This window comes from Felis catus, chromosome B1 (assembly GCF_018350175.1).
Source record: "Felis catus isolate Fca126 chromosome B1, F.catus_Fca126_mat1.0, whole genome shotgun sequence".
NCBI classification, from domain to species: Eukaryota; Metazoa; Chordata; class Mammalia; order Carnivora; family Felidae; genus Felis; species Felis catus.
The window spans coordinates 79,667,764-79,683,679 of record NC_058371.1 but is presented as its reverse complement, the minus strand read 5'-3'; the positions used below and the strand labels follow the sequence as shown (position 1 = coordinate 79,683,679).

General features: G+C 38.0%; 1 protein-coding gene across 1 annotated transcript in view; it reads left to right on the top strand.

The window, feature by feature from the left end:
- The window catches only part of EDNRA (endothelin receptor type A), a 61,408-nt gene extending 45,944 nt beyond the window's left edge, over window positions 1–15,464 (top strand). Inside the window, exons 4-8 of the mRNA XM_003984961.6 lie at window positions 1,439–1,637; window positions 4,736–4,888; window positions 9,108–9,241; window positions 9,668–9,776; window positions 13,015–15,464. Coding sequence (XP_003985010.1) covers window positions 1,439–1,637; window positions 4,736–4,888; window positions 9,108–9,241; window positions 9,668–9,776; window positions 13,015–13,155 — 736 coding nt within the window. The 3' untranslated portion in view covers window positions 13,156–15,464. The remainder of the gene's footprint in view (window positions 1–1,438; window positions 1,638–4,735; window positions 4,889–9,107; window positions 9,242–9,667; window positions 9,777–13,014) is intronic.
- The last annotated feature ends 452 nt before the right edge of the window (window positions 15,465–15,916 follow it).

Genomic DNA, 15,916 nt, shown 5'->3' with positions numbered 1-15,916 from the left:
AGAACTAGGTAGCATAATTCCTAAGACCTGTGTTTTCACAGATGTACCTTGTAGATGCACTGAGACAGCACAGTAAATATAAGTGATAAGAGTGATTATGGGTAACGTGTAGTTTGCCTTGGCTTTACTGACAAATCTTTGACATTAAGTCATGTGCCCTACAAGCCCATGTGCACCTGTCCCCAATGCCTCGGTCTGTTTTACAGTCTTCTTCTGGCACTATCTAATGAAAGCTATAAAAAGAGAATGTTTACTTTCCATTACAACAGCAAAAAAAATTTCAAGAATGAAGCCACAGAAATACCAAACCATGTCACAGGTCCCATCTTAATAGTAAGCCTAAAAGTAGTTAGCACCAGACCATCACCTCAGGTCAGAAACACAGACTTTCTGAAACCAAACTTTCTTTAGACTTAACATTGAAATGGGATCACTGGGGCACCTGGGTGGCGCAGTCGGTTAAGCGTCCGACTTCAGCCAGGTCACGATCTCGCGGTCCGTGAGTTCGAGCCCTGCGTCAGGCTCTGGGCTGATGGCTCAGAGCCTGGAGCCTGTTTCCGAATCTGTGTCTCCCTCTCTCTCTGCCCCTCCCCCGTTCATGCTCTGCCTCACTCTGTCCCAAAAATAAATAAACGTTGAAAAAAAAAAAAAAAGAAATGGGATTACTATCACAAAAAATATTAAAGTAGAAAATAAACAATTTCTTAATGCCAGTTTGTTTTTTGATTGACATGATTGTCCAGTAACATTTATGTTCTACATTTTTCTATGAACCTTTCTTTTCTATTAGATTGTAAACCCTAAAGATTAGGAACCAAGATATCTTTAACTCCACTTTATCTATTTTAGCTCAGGACCATAATGGGAGATAGTCATTCTTTGACTACCAGGTATACAGTGAGAGAAGAAAGGAGAAAATGATCAGCTATCTATGGTCGTATTCATTTAAGGATATCTAGATCCACTTCATAATAATGTTTCAGGTTTCTTTTTTTAATATATAGAGAGGAGTAAGATATTACCTTAACAAGTACCAGCAGCTTTCACTACACCTTCCATCATCCAGTTTTTTCCCCCAGCTTAAAAAACATAGGCACATTTATCTGATGCTGCCCCATTATAAGCCATCACAAGATTTTCCTGAATCCCAAATGAAGACCTCAGACTCAGGCCTGCCAGACACCTGATTCCCAAAGGGGTGGAACTCTTAATGGTTCCACTTACTTTTCAAATCAGGACTCACAGAAGGGTCCTTATTTTTCACATCAGGACTCACAGAAAGTTCCAGGACTCATTGGAAAGTTCCAGTGATTGGTCATTGGCTAAGGGGAGGATCTTTCTAGCATTTATAATTTTTTAAATGAAATAAATTTTAAATTTCCTAACAACTAGGTTCTGCCTCCATCCCCCCCACCCCCACCCTGCTTTTGTTTTTCAGGTACAGAGCAGTTGCCTCCTGGAGTCGTGTCCAGGGAATTGGGATTCCCTTGATCACTGCCATTGAGATCGTCTCCATCTGGATCCTTTCTTTTATCCTGGCTATCCCTGAAGCTATCGGCTTCGTCATGGTGCCCTTTGAATACAGGGGTGAACAGCACAAAACCTGTATGCTCAATGCCACATCAAAATTCATGGAGGTATGGAGAGTTTAAAGGAAATTGGGGAGGAGAGGAGGTCTTTATATATACTTTACCATTGCCAAGACTTGTTGATATTTTTACAATGCCCAGTGTGACTTACTCTGTTAGTTCAGTCCCATAATTACAGCAACTATTTTGTTTTCACTCTTATATTAGAGCACAATTGTAGACACAACTCTAGTTTTACCCCAAACAACTCAGCATCTGAAACAAACTTACTCAGAAAGATAGATGGGGGGGGGGGGGGGAGTATATATATACACAGTGCTATTTGTTTTTATAATAAGTAATACAGCACAACAATTTCCATCTGATGGGCATGCTAATATGTATTTTATGTTATTTGGGGAAATGCACATTCCTCACACTTTTTTAAAGATAGATTTACTAACTTAAAGTAGGAAGTTATACTTCATGTATTTATATTAGTACAAATTCTATATGTAATATACAAATAACAAATTTGCAGAACTTTTTAAAAAGTGTTTTAGTTCTTTAACAAATTCAGTTGTTGTTTGATATATCTGACCACATTCATGTTTTTTTGAAAAGTTTAATTACATAACTGAGTGTATTGGGAAACATGTTTAAAATGCATATTTCCTTTGCCAAACTAGTCAAATGTGGACTGGGGAGGAAAAGGAGAACCATTTCTCTTAAATCAGCATAATTTAGTGCTTTGATGTAGGTTTCATGCAGCTCAGATTCCACATTTAATCCTTCACAGACATCTCCAGGTATGTTTTCCTAACTTGAAAAATTCACAAAATTAGTGGTTTTACAGTTGACCAGTTTTCCTGCATTGGAAATTCTTCTTTTAAAATTAAAAGTACTCATGAAAACTGCCAAACTGGCGATGTTAAAATTAAGGTCTTCTGTTTATCTACTGACCTTTTTATTAAGTCGATGTCCATAGTGAAAAACAAAGTAGCAGCAGGAGGTTATCAGAATTTGGGCAGTGCGAATAAGCAATCTAGCTATTCCCGACAAAAGTGTTAAAGAGAAGAGGCTTAGTATAGGAATGAGCTCACTAATCAATTGAAACTAGACAAAATGAAATGGGCTACTTCACAACAACCGAGTCTCTCTTCTAGAGTGGGCAAGCAAAGACTAGCTAGCTACCTAAGGGGATTACAATGAAAAGTATGAGTTCAAACTGATTGTTTTTTAGATTTCATCCAACTCTGAAGTTTTCATACTCATTCTCCCCCAGCTTGTGTTCCATTCTTTCCTCCTCAACTCTGCCCTAACCTAGAATGGAGGGAGGTCCCTCCATACCCTGGCTGATGACATTAGTTCAAAAGAAACGTGTGACCCCTTTCTCTACAGGCCTCTGCCATGGAGGGGGCAGGGGACTCCATCGAGACCCCTCAGGGGTCAGCTTCCAGACCTTCTGCAGCTGCTTCTAGGGCATTCACACCCAGGCAGCAATGCATCTGGAAGAAGGAGGTACAAGTGAAGAGAGCGCTTAAAGGAGTGTTTGTGTGCACTTAAACAAAGAGTTCTGATTTTTTTGTTCTTGTGTTTTGTTTTGTTTACTTCAGTACGCAAATCTTTCTACAGTGTGATGTGGAGAGGGAAATACTTGTACAAACAGATCTGAATAAACCAAGTCCCTTGGTGTAGTTTGCACTAACCTTAGGATAGAATTCAGGGGTCTGTGAACTTGAATGGAAAAGAAATTACATATTGATTTTCACTAACTTCTAACTGAAATTTATCATTTCCTTCTATTATGAATGTAGGCAACAAACCACAGTCATATTTAACAGAACCATTTTATTTCCACTAATGGAAGTAATACACATTTTCATAACATAACAGTTGGATAATCTTGAAATACCATTTCTGTTCATCATTATTTCAACTTCTGATGGTTATTAGAGCCACCATTTGATTTTTCATTTAATTTGTTAATAAACACCTAGATCAGAATTTTAATATTTTGATAGCTGTGTTTCAACATAATTGGCTACCACTGTAATCTTATTTTATTTTATGCATATAAAAGTTTATTCTCAGAAAGGATTATAGTCTTCACCAGACTTCCAAAGCATAGAAACAGTTAAGAACCTCTGCCCAGAACTTTTTTTCCTCAGGAACCATTTATAGATTATTTTAATAGACATGTTATAAATGTAGCCTACTGGGCCTCTTTCTATATTCAGCAACTGTCCGGTTTTTCACAGAGCAGCATGATTATTTTTTACTGTGGGAACTGAGATAATACAGGAGGCTGCATTATCCTTCGTAAATAAACAATCTGGAGAAAGAGTATAAGGAAAAGCATTTCTTCCTAAGTCGGTGATTAATTTAGTGGGAGGAAGAATGCAGATATAATTTTCTAATTTCCATTTTGTAGAGTACTAAATTTTCTCCTTTAAAAAGACATAAAACTTAATAATACTAGTATTTACAAATCCTGCCCACAGAGAGATAATGCTAAATAGGCCTTCAGATAAGATACTCTGCCTCAATAGTTTCCAGGTGATAAGCATTAAGAGCTCGAGAAAGGGCATGGTTATTGATGGCTCTAACTGGCTGGCTGCAAGGTCACATAGCAAGCATACCAGGCAAAGGGTTAACTCCCAGTAACCAGAGCTACATAGATAAGCCATTCATAACCTTCGCTGTTACCACACAAGATATTCACATTAAGTACACTTTAACCACAAGAGTCAAAAGTAAACTTGGCACTAGCAAAGTTTTGAGGCTCATCAATAAGTAAAGATAAATACATATTCTATCTATCTCAAAATCATGCTTTATGAGCTTTGGGAGGGAACTCTTCTTCTCGACTAGGGCTCTCCCACTGTGTTATTAAAACCAATTTCAGTTTATAAAAAGTATCTTTGTCAGGATTATTTTTAAGTGCAATTTCTTCATGTGCTACTAGAAAGCGAGGATCATTTTTGGATTTTCCATTGGATTTTGGATTTTCCATTGAGTTTTGAGCACCACCCCCAAGCCCTTTACCACAAGTGTGAATGTAGAAACATATCTACAAGCACGAAGATTTTGAAGCTACCAGAGCACTGCCCAGTAAATTTCGATTACAATGCACCTCCTATTCTCTCCCTTTCTTCACCCTACAGTTTTACCAAGATGTGAAAGACTGGTGGCTCTTCGGGTTCTATTTCTGCATGCCCTTGGTGTGCACTGCAATTTTCTACACCCTCATGACCTGTGAGATGTTAAACAGAAGGAACGGAAGCTTGAGAATTGCCCTCAGTGAACACCTTAAACAGGTAAACCTAATAAGATCATGAAAATTTGGCCAAGACTTATTTGTCCCAGACAACAGAAGGTCTATAAATAAGTGTATTTATTTAGCATATTTACCCTGGTTTGCTAAAAATAAAGTCTTATAACTGTTTTATTTATAGTTATAGTATTAGAAAATTCTTTTTTTTTTAATTTTTTTAATGTTTTATTTTTATTTTTGAGAGAAAGAGACAGAGACAGAGCACAAGTGGGCAGAGAGCAAGGGAAATACAGAATCCCAAGCATGCTCCAGGCTCCAGGCTCCAGGCTCCAGGCTCCAGGCTCCAAGCCATCAACACAGAGTCCAATGTGGGTCTCAAACTCACAAACCACGGGACCATGACCTGAGCAGAATGAAGTCAGATCCTTAAAAACTGAGCCACCCAGGCGCCCCAGTATTGGGAATTTCTTTTGTGAAATAGAGAGTCTGCCTGTAAAACAGGTGGCCTGGAGGCAGGGCCAAATAGAGAGGAACTATTCATTTAGTTTGCCAAGAGTATATTGAACATGTGTGTTTGTGTGTCCGTGAATTGAACTGGGCTTGGAACTGTGCCAGGACACAAAGAGGCATAGGACTTTCTCCCCTAGCAGGCTTTGCAGTCTTGGTGTAGAAATAAAATACAACATGAAAAATTTAGAAAATAGAATCACCAAATATGGTAAAAGTAGCCTATGCTGTAGAAAGCCAAGGATGATATAAAGACAAAGTCAAAAAGACGCTTGTCATGGATGAGGGAGATCAAACTGTTCATAAAGAGTAAATGGGTTTGATGGGGAAGAAGAAGACAGAGGGCATTTCAAGTGGGAGGACAGGAGTCTAGTTAGAACATGGCACAGGCACCACGCATTTGGGGAGTGGAAAAAAGAGATGAACCTCACTAGAAAACCATCCAAGGTAAGACTCAGGATAGGAAATGGGATTGGGTACATAAAAAGAGGTCAGATTTTGGATAGCCCCAAAATTTTTACATGTCAATAGGAGGCTGCTGTTGGTTCCCTCCCTGCCCTCCCCTCCCCTCCCTCACTACCAGGAAGCAAACAGAACATGTACAGCCATGGACTTTAGAGGGCAAACCTTTACACTTATACTTGCTGGCTCTGTGTTGTTGGGCAAATTGCTTAATCTCTCTGAATCTCTGGGTCTTCATAAAATATATGCAATAATATCTGTACCTTTCTGTACAAATACTGATTCAGTTTTAAATTTTAAAAAATAAAATAGGGGTGCCTGGGGGTCTCAGTCAATTAAGCAGCTGACTCTTGATCTCAGCTCAGGTCTTGATTTCAGGGTTGTGAGTTCAAGCCCCATGTTGGGCTCCACACTGGGCATAGAGCCTACTTTTAAAAAATTAAACAAAATGTATATAATAATACATCAAGAGGATTACCTAATGCATGTACAGTGTCTAATAGAGCCCAACTCATAGTAAGTACCCAGAAAATGCTTGATATATATTAATTCAAAGAGTAAAACTAGGACTACAGGTAAATTCTCCGTCTCAGCAGAGAAGTGGATAAGAACACCCAACCGCACCAAAAGATCATGAATTGTTGATGAAGCCTGTAAATCTGCTCTCTACAATTACCATACAAAAGCAACATTCTTCATCAGCAACTCTTCTCAACTATTGTACTGATTTTTCTGAGTCTTCAGCTTCTTATCTATAAATTGGGCATAATTGTATATGAATCAATATTATTACAAAAATCAAAGGCATTAGGTGCATACATGTACTTTGTAAAATCCTTACATGCCATAAAAATAGTAGCTATATTTTTTATTAAAATTTAACGGAAAATTATATTGAGAAAATTTAGTATGACTTTGTTCAGGCATGAATGTTTCAAGTGCTCCAGATGTGAAATATATCAAGCAATTACTGTGTTTCACTCCTGCAGTGGAGGTAATTAATTAGAATAGATTTGTAGAAAACAAAAACAAAAACAAAAACAAAACCCCATAGTGTTTTTCAATGTTGACTTTTTCATTAGCACCATGATTGAGTGTTTAAGCTATGAATGGTACCTGCTCTGAAAATAACTGAATAGGGATTGGTCACAATAATAGGATGCTCCTTCACATTTACATAGCATTTTATAAGTTTCCAAAGAGTATGTCATTTGCTTATTTGATTTCTTCCAAGCACCCCGAGATATAAGCAGGGTAGATGTCCGCATAAGGGTGGTTAAGCGATTGGCTTATCCAAGTGGAAATTAAAAGCAAAGACTTGGTCCTCCTACAGTAGTCACTGCCTTTGTCACAACCAAAGCTGTAGCAGTTTCCAACAGCAGGAGAGCAAGCCTACTGGAAGGCTTTCCATGGGGGCTGTAGGGAGCTAGCTCTCGGTGAAAGGGCATGCCACCCTTTAACTAGTATCCTATATAACTCTGGTCTTGCTTTCTGCATGGTTTCCTCGAATTTCTCTGTATTATTCTTTCAACATCTTTTATCAGTTAGGGATTGTGTTTGGATGCTGGTAGCAGAAAACCCAAAATAACATTGAGCAAACCAAGTGGAGATTTCTTCTTTCTCCCACAGGAAAAAAAAAAAAAAAAAAAGTCACTGGTTCAGTGTTCAAGGGACTCAGAAGCCAGGGGTCTGCTGTTTTGCTGACTTTTCCTTTAGTATTGGAAGACAGTAGCTACAACTCTACCCTTATATCAGATTTCCAGGCAGCAAAAAGGGAAAGAATATAGATCATATTAGTGTGTGTGCATCAGAAGGAGTACACTCCACTTTTAAGTAGCTTTTCCAGAAACCTCTTACAATGATTTCTACTTGATCTCAGTGGTCCAACTGTGTCAGGTGGCCATGCAGATGATTAGCCCAGGCTCACCTGCTGACATAATAAAATCACGGTTCTGACTGATAGTGAGGAAAACAGGAGAATAGATATTGGTTAAGCAAATATCAGACTACCATACAACATATTACCTTTTGAATGATCATCCTCTTTAAGGATGTGCTCAAGGGAGATAACCTTTCCCCCAGTACCCAGTACCCTCCTTTTCTCTTTTTCTGGTCACATTGTCTTCCTGTGTACACCAAAGGACCCTTTAAAATAATCCCCTATTCCTACAGATTGGAACTCTTTATTTTCTCAACCATTGCTTAGCTTATATGTTCTCTGAAGCCATATCCCAGCTATCCCACCCAATAACTCTGGAAGATTAAAGAACTCCAGTCCTTTGGTCTAGAGCAGCAGTTTGTGACAGCTGCCTTGAAATCTTCTTAAATGGCTCTATTAATCATGTGGGTTTATTGTAGGCTTCCCATACTTAATGTTATATGCTTTGGGTTGAACCAGCGTTACCCTTCCAAATCCTGTTTTCAATCAATTTTATTTTGACATTAACTGATCCCAGTTACAGACGAGTTGCATTTTATGTTCCTAGTTAGGCTTTCAAATGCATGTGTTTTAATGCTGAAGCATAATGCACACAAATGACTGTTGCAGATAATTCCTAACCTATGATTTTTCTGGTCTACACAAACTCGAAAGTATGTAAACCTTCAAAGTGAAGTCAGTCCAGGGTCAACATGTCCCACTTGTTCTAATCATCATTGCTGATAATCCTTTACCCTCATCCCTCTGTTTGCAAACAAGATGTCGTTGGAAGCTATATGTCATTAATAAAAGAATTTTAGAAGCAAAAAACTCCCAGTGCTAGCTTTCTTCAACAGCAAGAAATGGGGGAAACACATTGCTATTGACCTTTTCTCTTTTTCCTACTTATGTTTTCCAAATATCTTCATAGATTTGTTCCTTTTTTATAGTTTATAGTTCAGTCACTTTGACTGCCATGCTGTCATTAATGCTAGCTACCCATTATGGAGGCTTTTAGCTAACCATCTCCCCCATATAGTCACACACACACACACACACACACACACAGAGCCACAGTGTTGGCTCGGCTCCAGCTAGTTCCCATTTCCCTGACATCTAACTTCTATCCTGACCCTAATAACCAGTTTCAGGCCACCATCCTTCCTGGCAGCCACCCAAAAGAATCATTAGCAACTCCTTGATTAGAAAGTTGGACTCTAAATATTGAAGAGATAGAGGCACTGTGAGGTATGCTGTTCTGGCTCTTTTTTAAGTAATTCTTTCTTTGCTATCTACAACTTCCTTTGTATAGTTCTTTCCTCTGGTAGAAAAACACTAAACTTATTGTACTTTTTTTCCCCTCACTTTCCTTTAGCGTCGAGAAGTGGCAAAAACAGTTTTCTGCTTGGTGGTAATTTTTGCTCTTTGCTGGTTCCCTCTTCACTTAAGCCGTATTTTGAAGAAAACCGTGTATGATGAGATGGACAAGAACCGATGTGAATTACTTAGGTATGACCCTGTGTACTCATTAGGAAATTGGAGTTTCCCTAATTTGCACACTTATAATACTTTTTACCAAACCACCTAGTCTATAGCCTCATTAGCCGTGAAAATTAAAACTGCCAAGTTGATTATTTTTCTTGAGCTGACATAGCCCATGACTGATCCCCAAATTTGTGCAAGCCGTAGCTTGGCTTGTGGCTCCCCTCCTGAGGCTGTGAATAATGGTTTGAGCTAACCAAGTGGCAGGTATATCTGTAAATGTTCTGCAGAACTGAAACTGCCATTTAAACAAGCACTTTAAAAAAATTCTGACTGCCACCTATAAGAAATGGCTCCTGGGCAAGAAAAATGCTTATTCTAGGGATAAATGCTAGCTAGCAGATTTAAAAACATTGTCTTCTAATTATTCTACACTATTTTCTTTTGTTCTAGTTTCTTGCTGCTCATGGATTACATCAGTATTAACTTGGCAACCATGAATTCATGTATAAACCCAATAGCTCTATACTTTGTGAGCAAGAAATTTAAAAATTGTTTCCAGGTAAGAATGTTTTGCACGTATTTTTTAAGGACAACCAAATGGTTATATTAAGTAGCCAACAAGCATGGCTAATTCTAGTAGAGAAGTTAAAATCATATTCTGTTACCTAGAGAGTCAGATTGTTAGCATAAAGCAATATTGTCCAGATGTTGGCGAGGATGCGGAGAAAGAGGATCTCTTTTGCATTGTTGGTGGGAATGCAAGCTGGTGCAGCCACTCTGGAAAACAGTATGGAGGTTCCTCAAAAAACTAAAAATAGAACTACCCTACGACCCAGCAATTGCACTACTAGGCATTTATCCAAGGGATACAGGTGTGCTGTTTTGAAGGGACACATGCACCCCCATGTTTATAGCAGCACTATCAACAATAGCCAAAGTATGGAAAGAGCCCAAATGTCCATCGATGGATGAATGGATAAAGAAAATGTGAGAGACATATACATATATGTACATATATGTATATATACACATATGTATACATATGTACATATATGTACATATATGTGCATATATACATATATATGTATATATGTATACACATGTATACATATATACATATATATGTATATATATAATAGAGTATTACTCGGCAATCAAAAAGAATGAAATCTTGCCATTTGCAACTATGTGGATGGAACTGGAGGGTATTATGCTAAGTGAAATTAGTCAGAGAAAGACAAAAATCATATGACTTCACTCATATGAAGACTTTAAGAGACAAAGCAGATGAACATAAGGGAAGGGAAACAAAAATAATATAAAAACAAGGAGGGGGACAAAACAGAAGAGACTCATAAATATGGAGAACAAACTGAGTGTTGCTGGAGGGGTTGTGGGAGGGGGGATGGGAAGGAATCTACTCCTGAAATCATTGCTTCACTATATGCTGACTAATTTGGATGTAAATTTAAAAAAATAAAAAATGAAGTTAAAAAAATAAAGCAATATTGTCAGAAAAATTGTCAGAAAAGCAAGATCAGTTCAGACAACAAAATACTCAGAGGTATAAAAAAGACTAACTTAATAATATGCTAATTTAGTATGCTGCTTTAAAAAGAAATGCTCAAGGGGCGCCTGGGTGGCTCAGTCGGTTAAGTAGCTGACTTCAGCTCAAGTCATGATCTTGTGGTCTGTGAGTTCCAGCCCCACGTTGGGCTCTGTGCTGACAGCTCAGAGCCTGGAGCCTACTTCTGATTCTGTTATCTCCCTCTTTGTCTGCCCCTCCCCTGCTTGCTGTCTCTCTCTCTTTCAAAAATAATAAACATTAAAAAAAATTTTTTTTTAAATACACTGTTTTAAAAAGAAATGCTCAAGGGGCCTTTGGGTGGCTCAGTCGGTTAAACATCTCATTCCTGATTTCAGCTCAGGTCATGATCTCATAGTTCATGGGATCTAGCTCTGAGTCAGAGAGATCCCTGCATGGGATTCTCTCTCTCTCTCTCTCTCTCTCTCTGCCCCTCCCCTGATCTTTCTCAGGCTTGCTCGCTCTGGCTCTCTCTCTCAAATAAGTAAACTTTAAAAAAAAAATTTTTTTTAAAGGAATGCTCAAGGGGTGCTTGGATGGCTCAGTTGGTTGGGCATCCAACTTTGGCTCAGGTCATGATCTCACAGTTTGTGGGTTCGAGCCCCGCATCGAGCTCTATGCTGACAGACTACTTCAGATTCTGTGTCTCCCTCTCTCTCTGGCCCTCCCTCACTCACGCTCTGTCTCTCTCTCTATCTCAAAAATAAATAAAACATTAAAAAAAAAATTTTTAAAGGAATGCTCAAATGTGAGCTCCAGGCTGCATAGAATACATAAAACCTATTCATGCTTTTCATTATCTTAGACTTTAACCACAGTCTCCAACAAAATATAAATTCTGTTGTTAAAAACAATCTTGCTAAATGCTGCTTAATACTATATTTAATAATAGCCTCTTCAAGGAGAGTAAATGCTTATTGCCCTGGAAATCTGAACTAATGTAATTTCATTCAAAATCAGTTTCCTTATGTTCTTCAAACTTCCTTGCAGCTAAGCTAACCCACGTCCTCCAGAAGCTCCATGCACCAAGGTGTCATTTCTGCAGTTCCTGGGATGATTTAGCATACAGTTAATTCTAACTGGATTTTGTTCTCTTTGGCCAAGATGTTTAACTTCAGTTTATGGCACATACTAGGAAGAGTAGGGTAGAGGTCAAGGCTGCAGATCGGGAAGCAAACAATCTTGATTTACACCACAGCTTTGTACTTGCTAACTGTCTAACTCAGGTCCAGGTGGTACCCCTCCTGCCTCCTCAGTTTGATCATCTGATTTTATAGATTATCTATCTCATGGGTAGGATTCAGTGGGCTAATATATGTTAAGCACTTGAGACAATAATAAGCTGTCGGTATGAGTTTATTATTATTAGGGGTAGAGAAGAGAGGAAAACCACAATGACTGCCCTCATGTAATTTGCAATCTAGAAGGAGACAAACATATATTTACCAAAGAATCATACAAATAGATGAATCTTGGCATGGAAGTTCTAGCCAACACCTTTTTGAAGTCTACTTGATAATGTTTACAAGTCATGAAATGCTATAAGAAAGATTCTGCCCAAAGAAGGATTGACTAAAATGCTGGTCATGATAATATATAATCTGGAGTTAACATCATTTTGATTAATTTACATACTAATTAGAGGGAAAGGAAAAATCAATGTACAAACTCTCAGAAATTAAACATGTCTTTTGACTGATCTGCAGAAAAAGGTAGCATATGCTGGAGAAATCTAGAGTCCTGGGTTCTAATTCCAGTTCTGCCTCTTTCTCCCCTAAACCTCCCTGTCCTCATTAATAAAATGAGGAAAATAGCACCTACCACCTAAGGTCATTATGAACATCAGATGAGGTGCCCCATGCAGGTGGTGCACACTGTGGAAATGCCAGGCCCCTCTGGACTCTTCCCCATCCATGCCTACCCCAAGTCATGAAACATCTCCCTCAGGCCAACACTGCCTTCTCTTCCTCTTTGACTTGGTGAATAAATTAAAACAAGAAACAAGGGATCTATTTTTCCAGCACTAGACTGGACAGTTTAACTTCTACCTAGAAATTATAGGCTCCATACTCTAGATTACTGTTCAGGCTCACATTCTGTCCTCAAATTTGTATGGCCATTTCCCCCTTGTTGGTAGGAAGGCAAAGCCTCTGTGTTCTGCTGGGAATGGGTTGGTAGGCTCATGTTATTTAGAATCTGTTCTTTCTCCCAGTCTTGCCTCTGCTGCTGCTGCTACCAGTCCAAAAGTCTGATGACCTCGGTCCCCATGAATGGAACAAGCATACAATGGAAGAACCATGAACAAAACAACCACAACACAGAGAGGAGCAGCCATAAGGACAGTATTAACTAAACAGCTTAAGAAATATTAATCAATATTCCTTCAAAGTCTGTTGAAGAGAAAAAAAATCACGCAGCAACTGTGTTTCCAGAAATCTTTTCTCCAAGTCTTCTCCCATGATGCAACCCCAACCCCAGAAAAATGCTTTCCAAAACATCAGAGGGTGGACTGGTTTATAGTCACAAATTCAATGAATCTTTCTTCTTTAATTTATCTAATTTACATATTCTGCATGTTATATTCAGCACCAAAAAATGTTGGGAGTTAGCAGGGAGAAAGGAGACTGTTCAATTAAACCAGAAGGATATTTGCTACTTTTGCATGAAAATAGAGTCTCCGAGTACTTAACAGCTTCCATGGCAGTTCTGTGGAATGTTCCATGAGAACTGGTCATAATGAAAATTTTGCAGTCTTGACAAGGTTTTCTTTTTTTTAATTGGCCAAAGACAGTAAGATGAGCAATTAGGTTAATGTTTTTCATGTCACTTTTTTTATTTTTAAAACATCAATTCTCAAGCTGCGACAAATACAGCCACTTAAAGCACAGACTGATATCCACATGTGGCAGTTTAATAGCTGCTATTCAAAGAATTGTTAAGAACCTATATATATATATATATATATATATATATATATATATATTTTTTTTTAATGGTGTTTCATTACAGGAGATCTGGAGCATATTTTTATGTTAAATTTTAAAATAATGCTTGAATCAAATAATTCTATTTTTTGCAAACCCAATCTTTTTAAAATGTAGATATTTTGTGTAAAACCAATGTCATGTACCAAAATGTAAATGTACAAATCATTCAACTATACCCAAGACTTCCAGTGGAATGTATTGAAGTCTAAAGCACACTTCATAGAAAAAGATTGAATCTTTTTTGAAGATTTGGAAATTTTCACTGAGACTTTGTTTTTTTGGGTCATAGTAACATGTGTGTGTATGTATGTGCATATAGATGTACATATACATATATGTATAATGTATATAGATGTAGACATATCTATATACATTATACATATCACTTCATATTCTCTTGACTTCTCTTAAAATGTTAACTGGCAGTAAGACTTTTTTGGTCATTCCCTTTTCCATATAAGAAACAATTTCAAGGTGGCCAACTGAGTTTATCATGTCAGTGAAATATAATTATCCCCAAATGCCACCATGAACTTACGGTTCTTCACTTCCCTGGGTTTCCAGTATGAATCGAAACACCTCCCCCACCCCTGCTCCTTACATGGTCACCATTTCAAAGGGCCCACAGTGACTTTTGCTGGACATTTTCCAAGATGTTTACAGACTGTGAGTACGGCAAAAAACCTTTTACTGTGTGTATATAAATATATATAAACAACTGTACATTTCTTTTAGCCAATTTTTCTGTGATTGTCTTTATGGAATATACTTGTGTGTGTGATATATGCATGTGTGTGACAGTATGTATGGACTTAATGAAATCTAATAATAATGCCCTGTAGTTGTACTACAGCACACACTCTGAGTGGGTGGAATCTAGTGGTTGTTCATCATGACAACTGGCCTTAGTTTTAATAAATCTGTGTTCACAATCCTTGTGACCATGTTGCCATTACAAATGGAATATGAGAGGCAGCATGAAAGAGGATGCACCGTGGGTTGACAATAGGGTTTGTTTAATTAGTTGGTTGGTTGGTTGGTTGGTTGCTTGTTTGGTTTGATAAAACAGTATTTGGGGTTATACTTTTTCCTGTGCTAGAGCAAAAATCATTCAATTTTGAAGTAGTATATTGTCCTGGTTCCTCAACTCAATGTGCTGATGAGACTGACAAGAGGTCTGATGTTTCTATCAGACTTCACCAGATAGATTGCTGATGATAAATTACCTAAGCTGATTTTTGGGGCTATATTTTAGCATAGTCATGTATAAAATGATATCAGGTTCCAGCTTGTGCCATTGCAGGCCTCCTCTATGTGTGAGCAGTCAAATTCCGTTACTATACTGGTGAATCACATACAGTGATATATACCTATAATATAAGCCATAGTTCACATCATTTTGTTTAGACAATTGTCTTCTTTTTAAAGATATTTTGTCTCTTGCATATTAAAAATGCATTTTATAAGTTCAGAGAGTCATAGATTTCTGAACAAAACACAGACTTCAATGTGCATTTTATTTATGGACCAGTAAGTAACCATGATTTACTAACAGGAATAGTTCCAATTTCTACCTTTACCACATCTTTTCAAGTAGATCTGTAGAAATGAGCCAGAAGCCAAGGCCCCTGCATTGGCAGTGGCCCATAAGTATAAAATAAAAGTTTACAGAAGACTTGCAAGTGTCTCTTCATTTTTACATAGTTTTACATAGAAAATGTTGATTACGTGATGCCTGTTGCAAACTTCTCCCTAGTAGTAGCCAGGCAAGCAATTTTACTTTCAAACAGGTACTTCCTATTCTCAACCTACTTTGTTATACTAAACACTTAACTCTTTCATTCATTCCTTCATTCACCTTTCCAGTAAGTTTTAAGCATCTACTATGCACCAGGCATTCTTCTAGGTTTGGGGGACATAGCAGCAAACAAAACAGGCAGAGTCCCTGCTCTCATGGAGCCTGCATTCCAAAGGAAGGAGTTGGACAATAAATAGCGTGTCAGGTGGATATCTGGAGGAAGATACTCATATATACCTACATGCTTATTTAACATCTCCAAATGAATGGCTAACAGACATACTATATCTAAAACTAAGCTCCTGATATCCCTCTAACCTGTGCTGCCG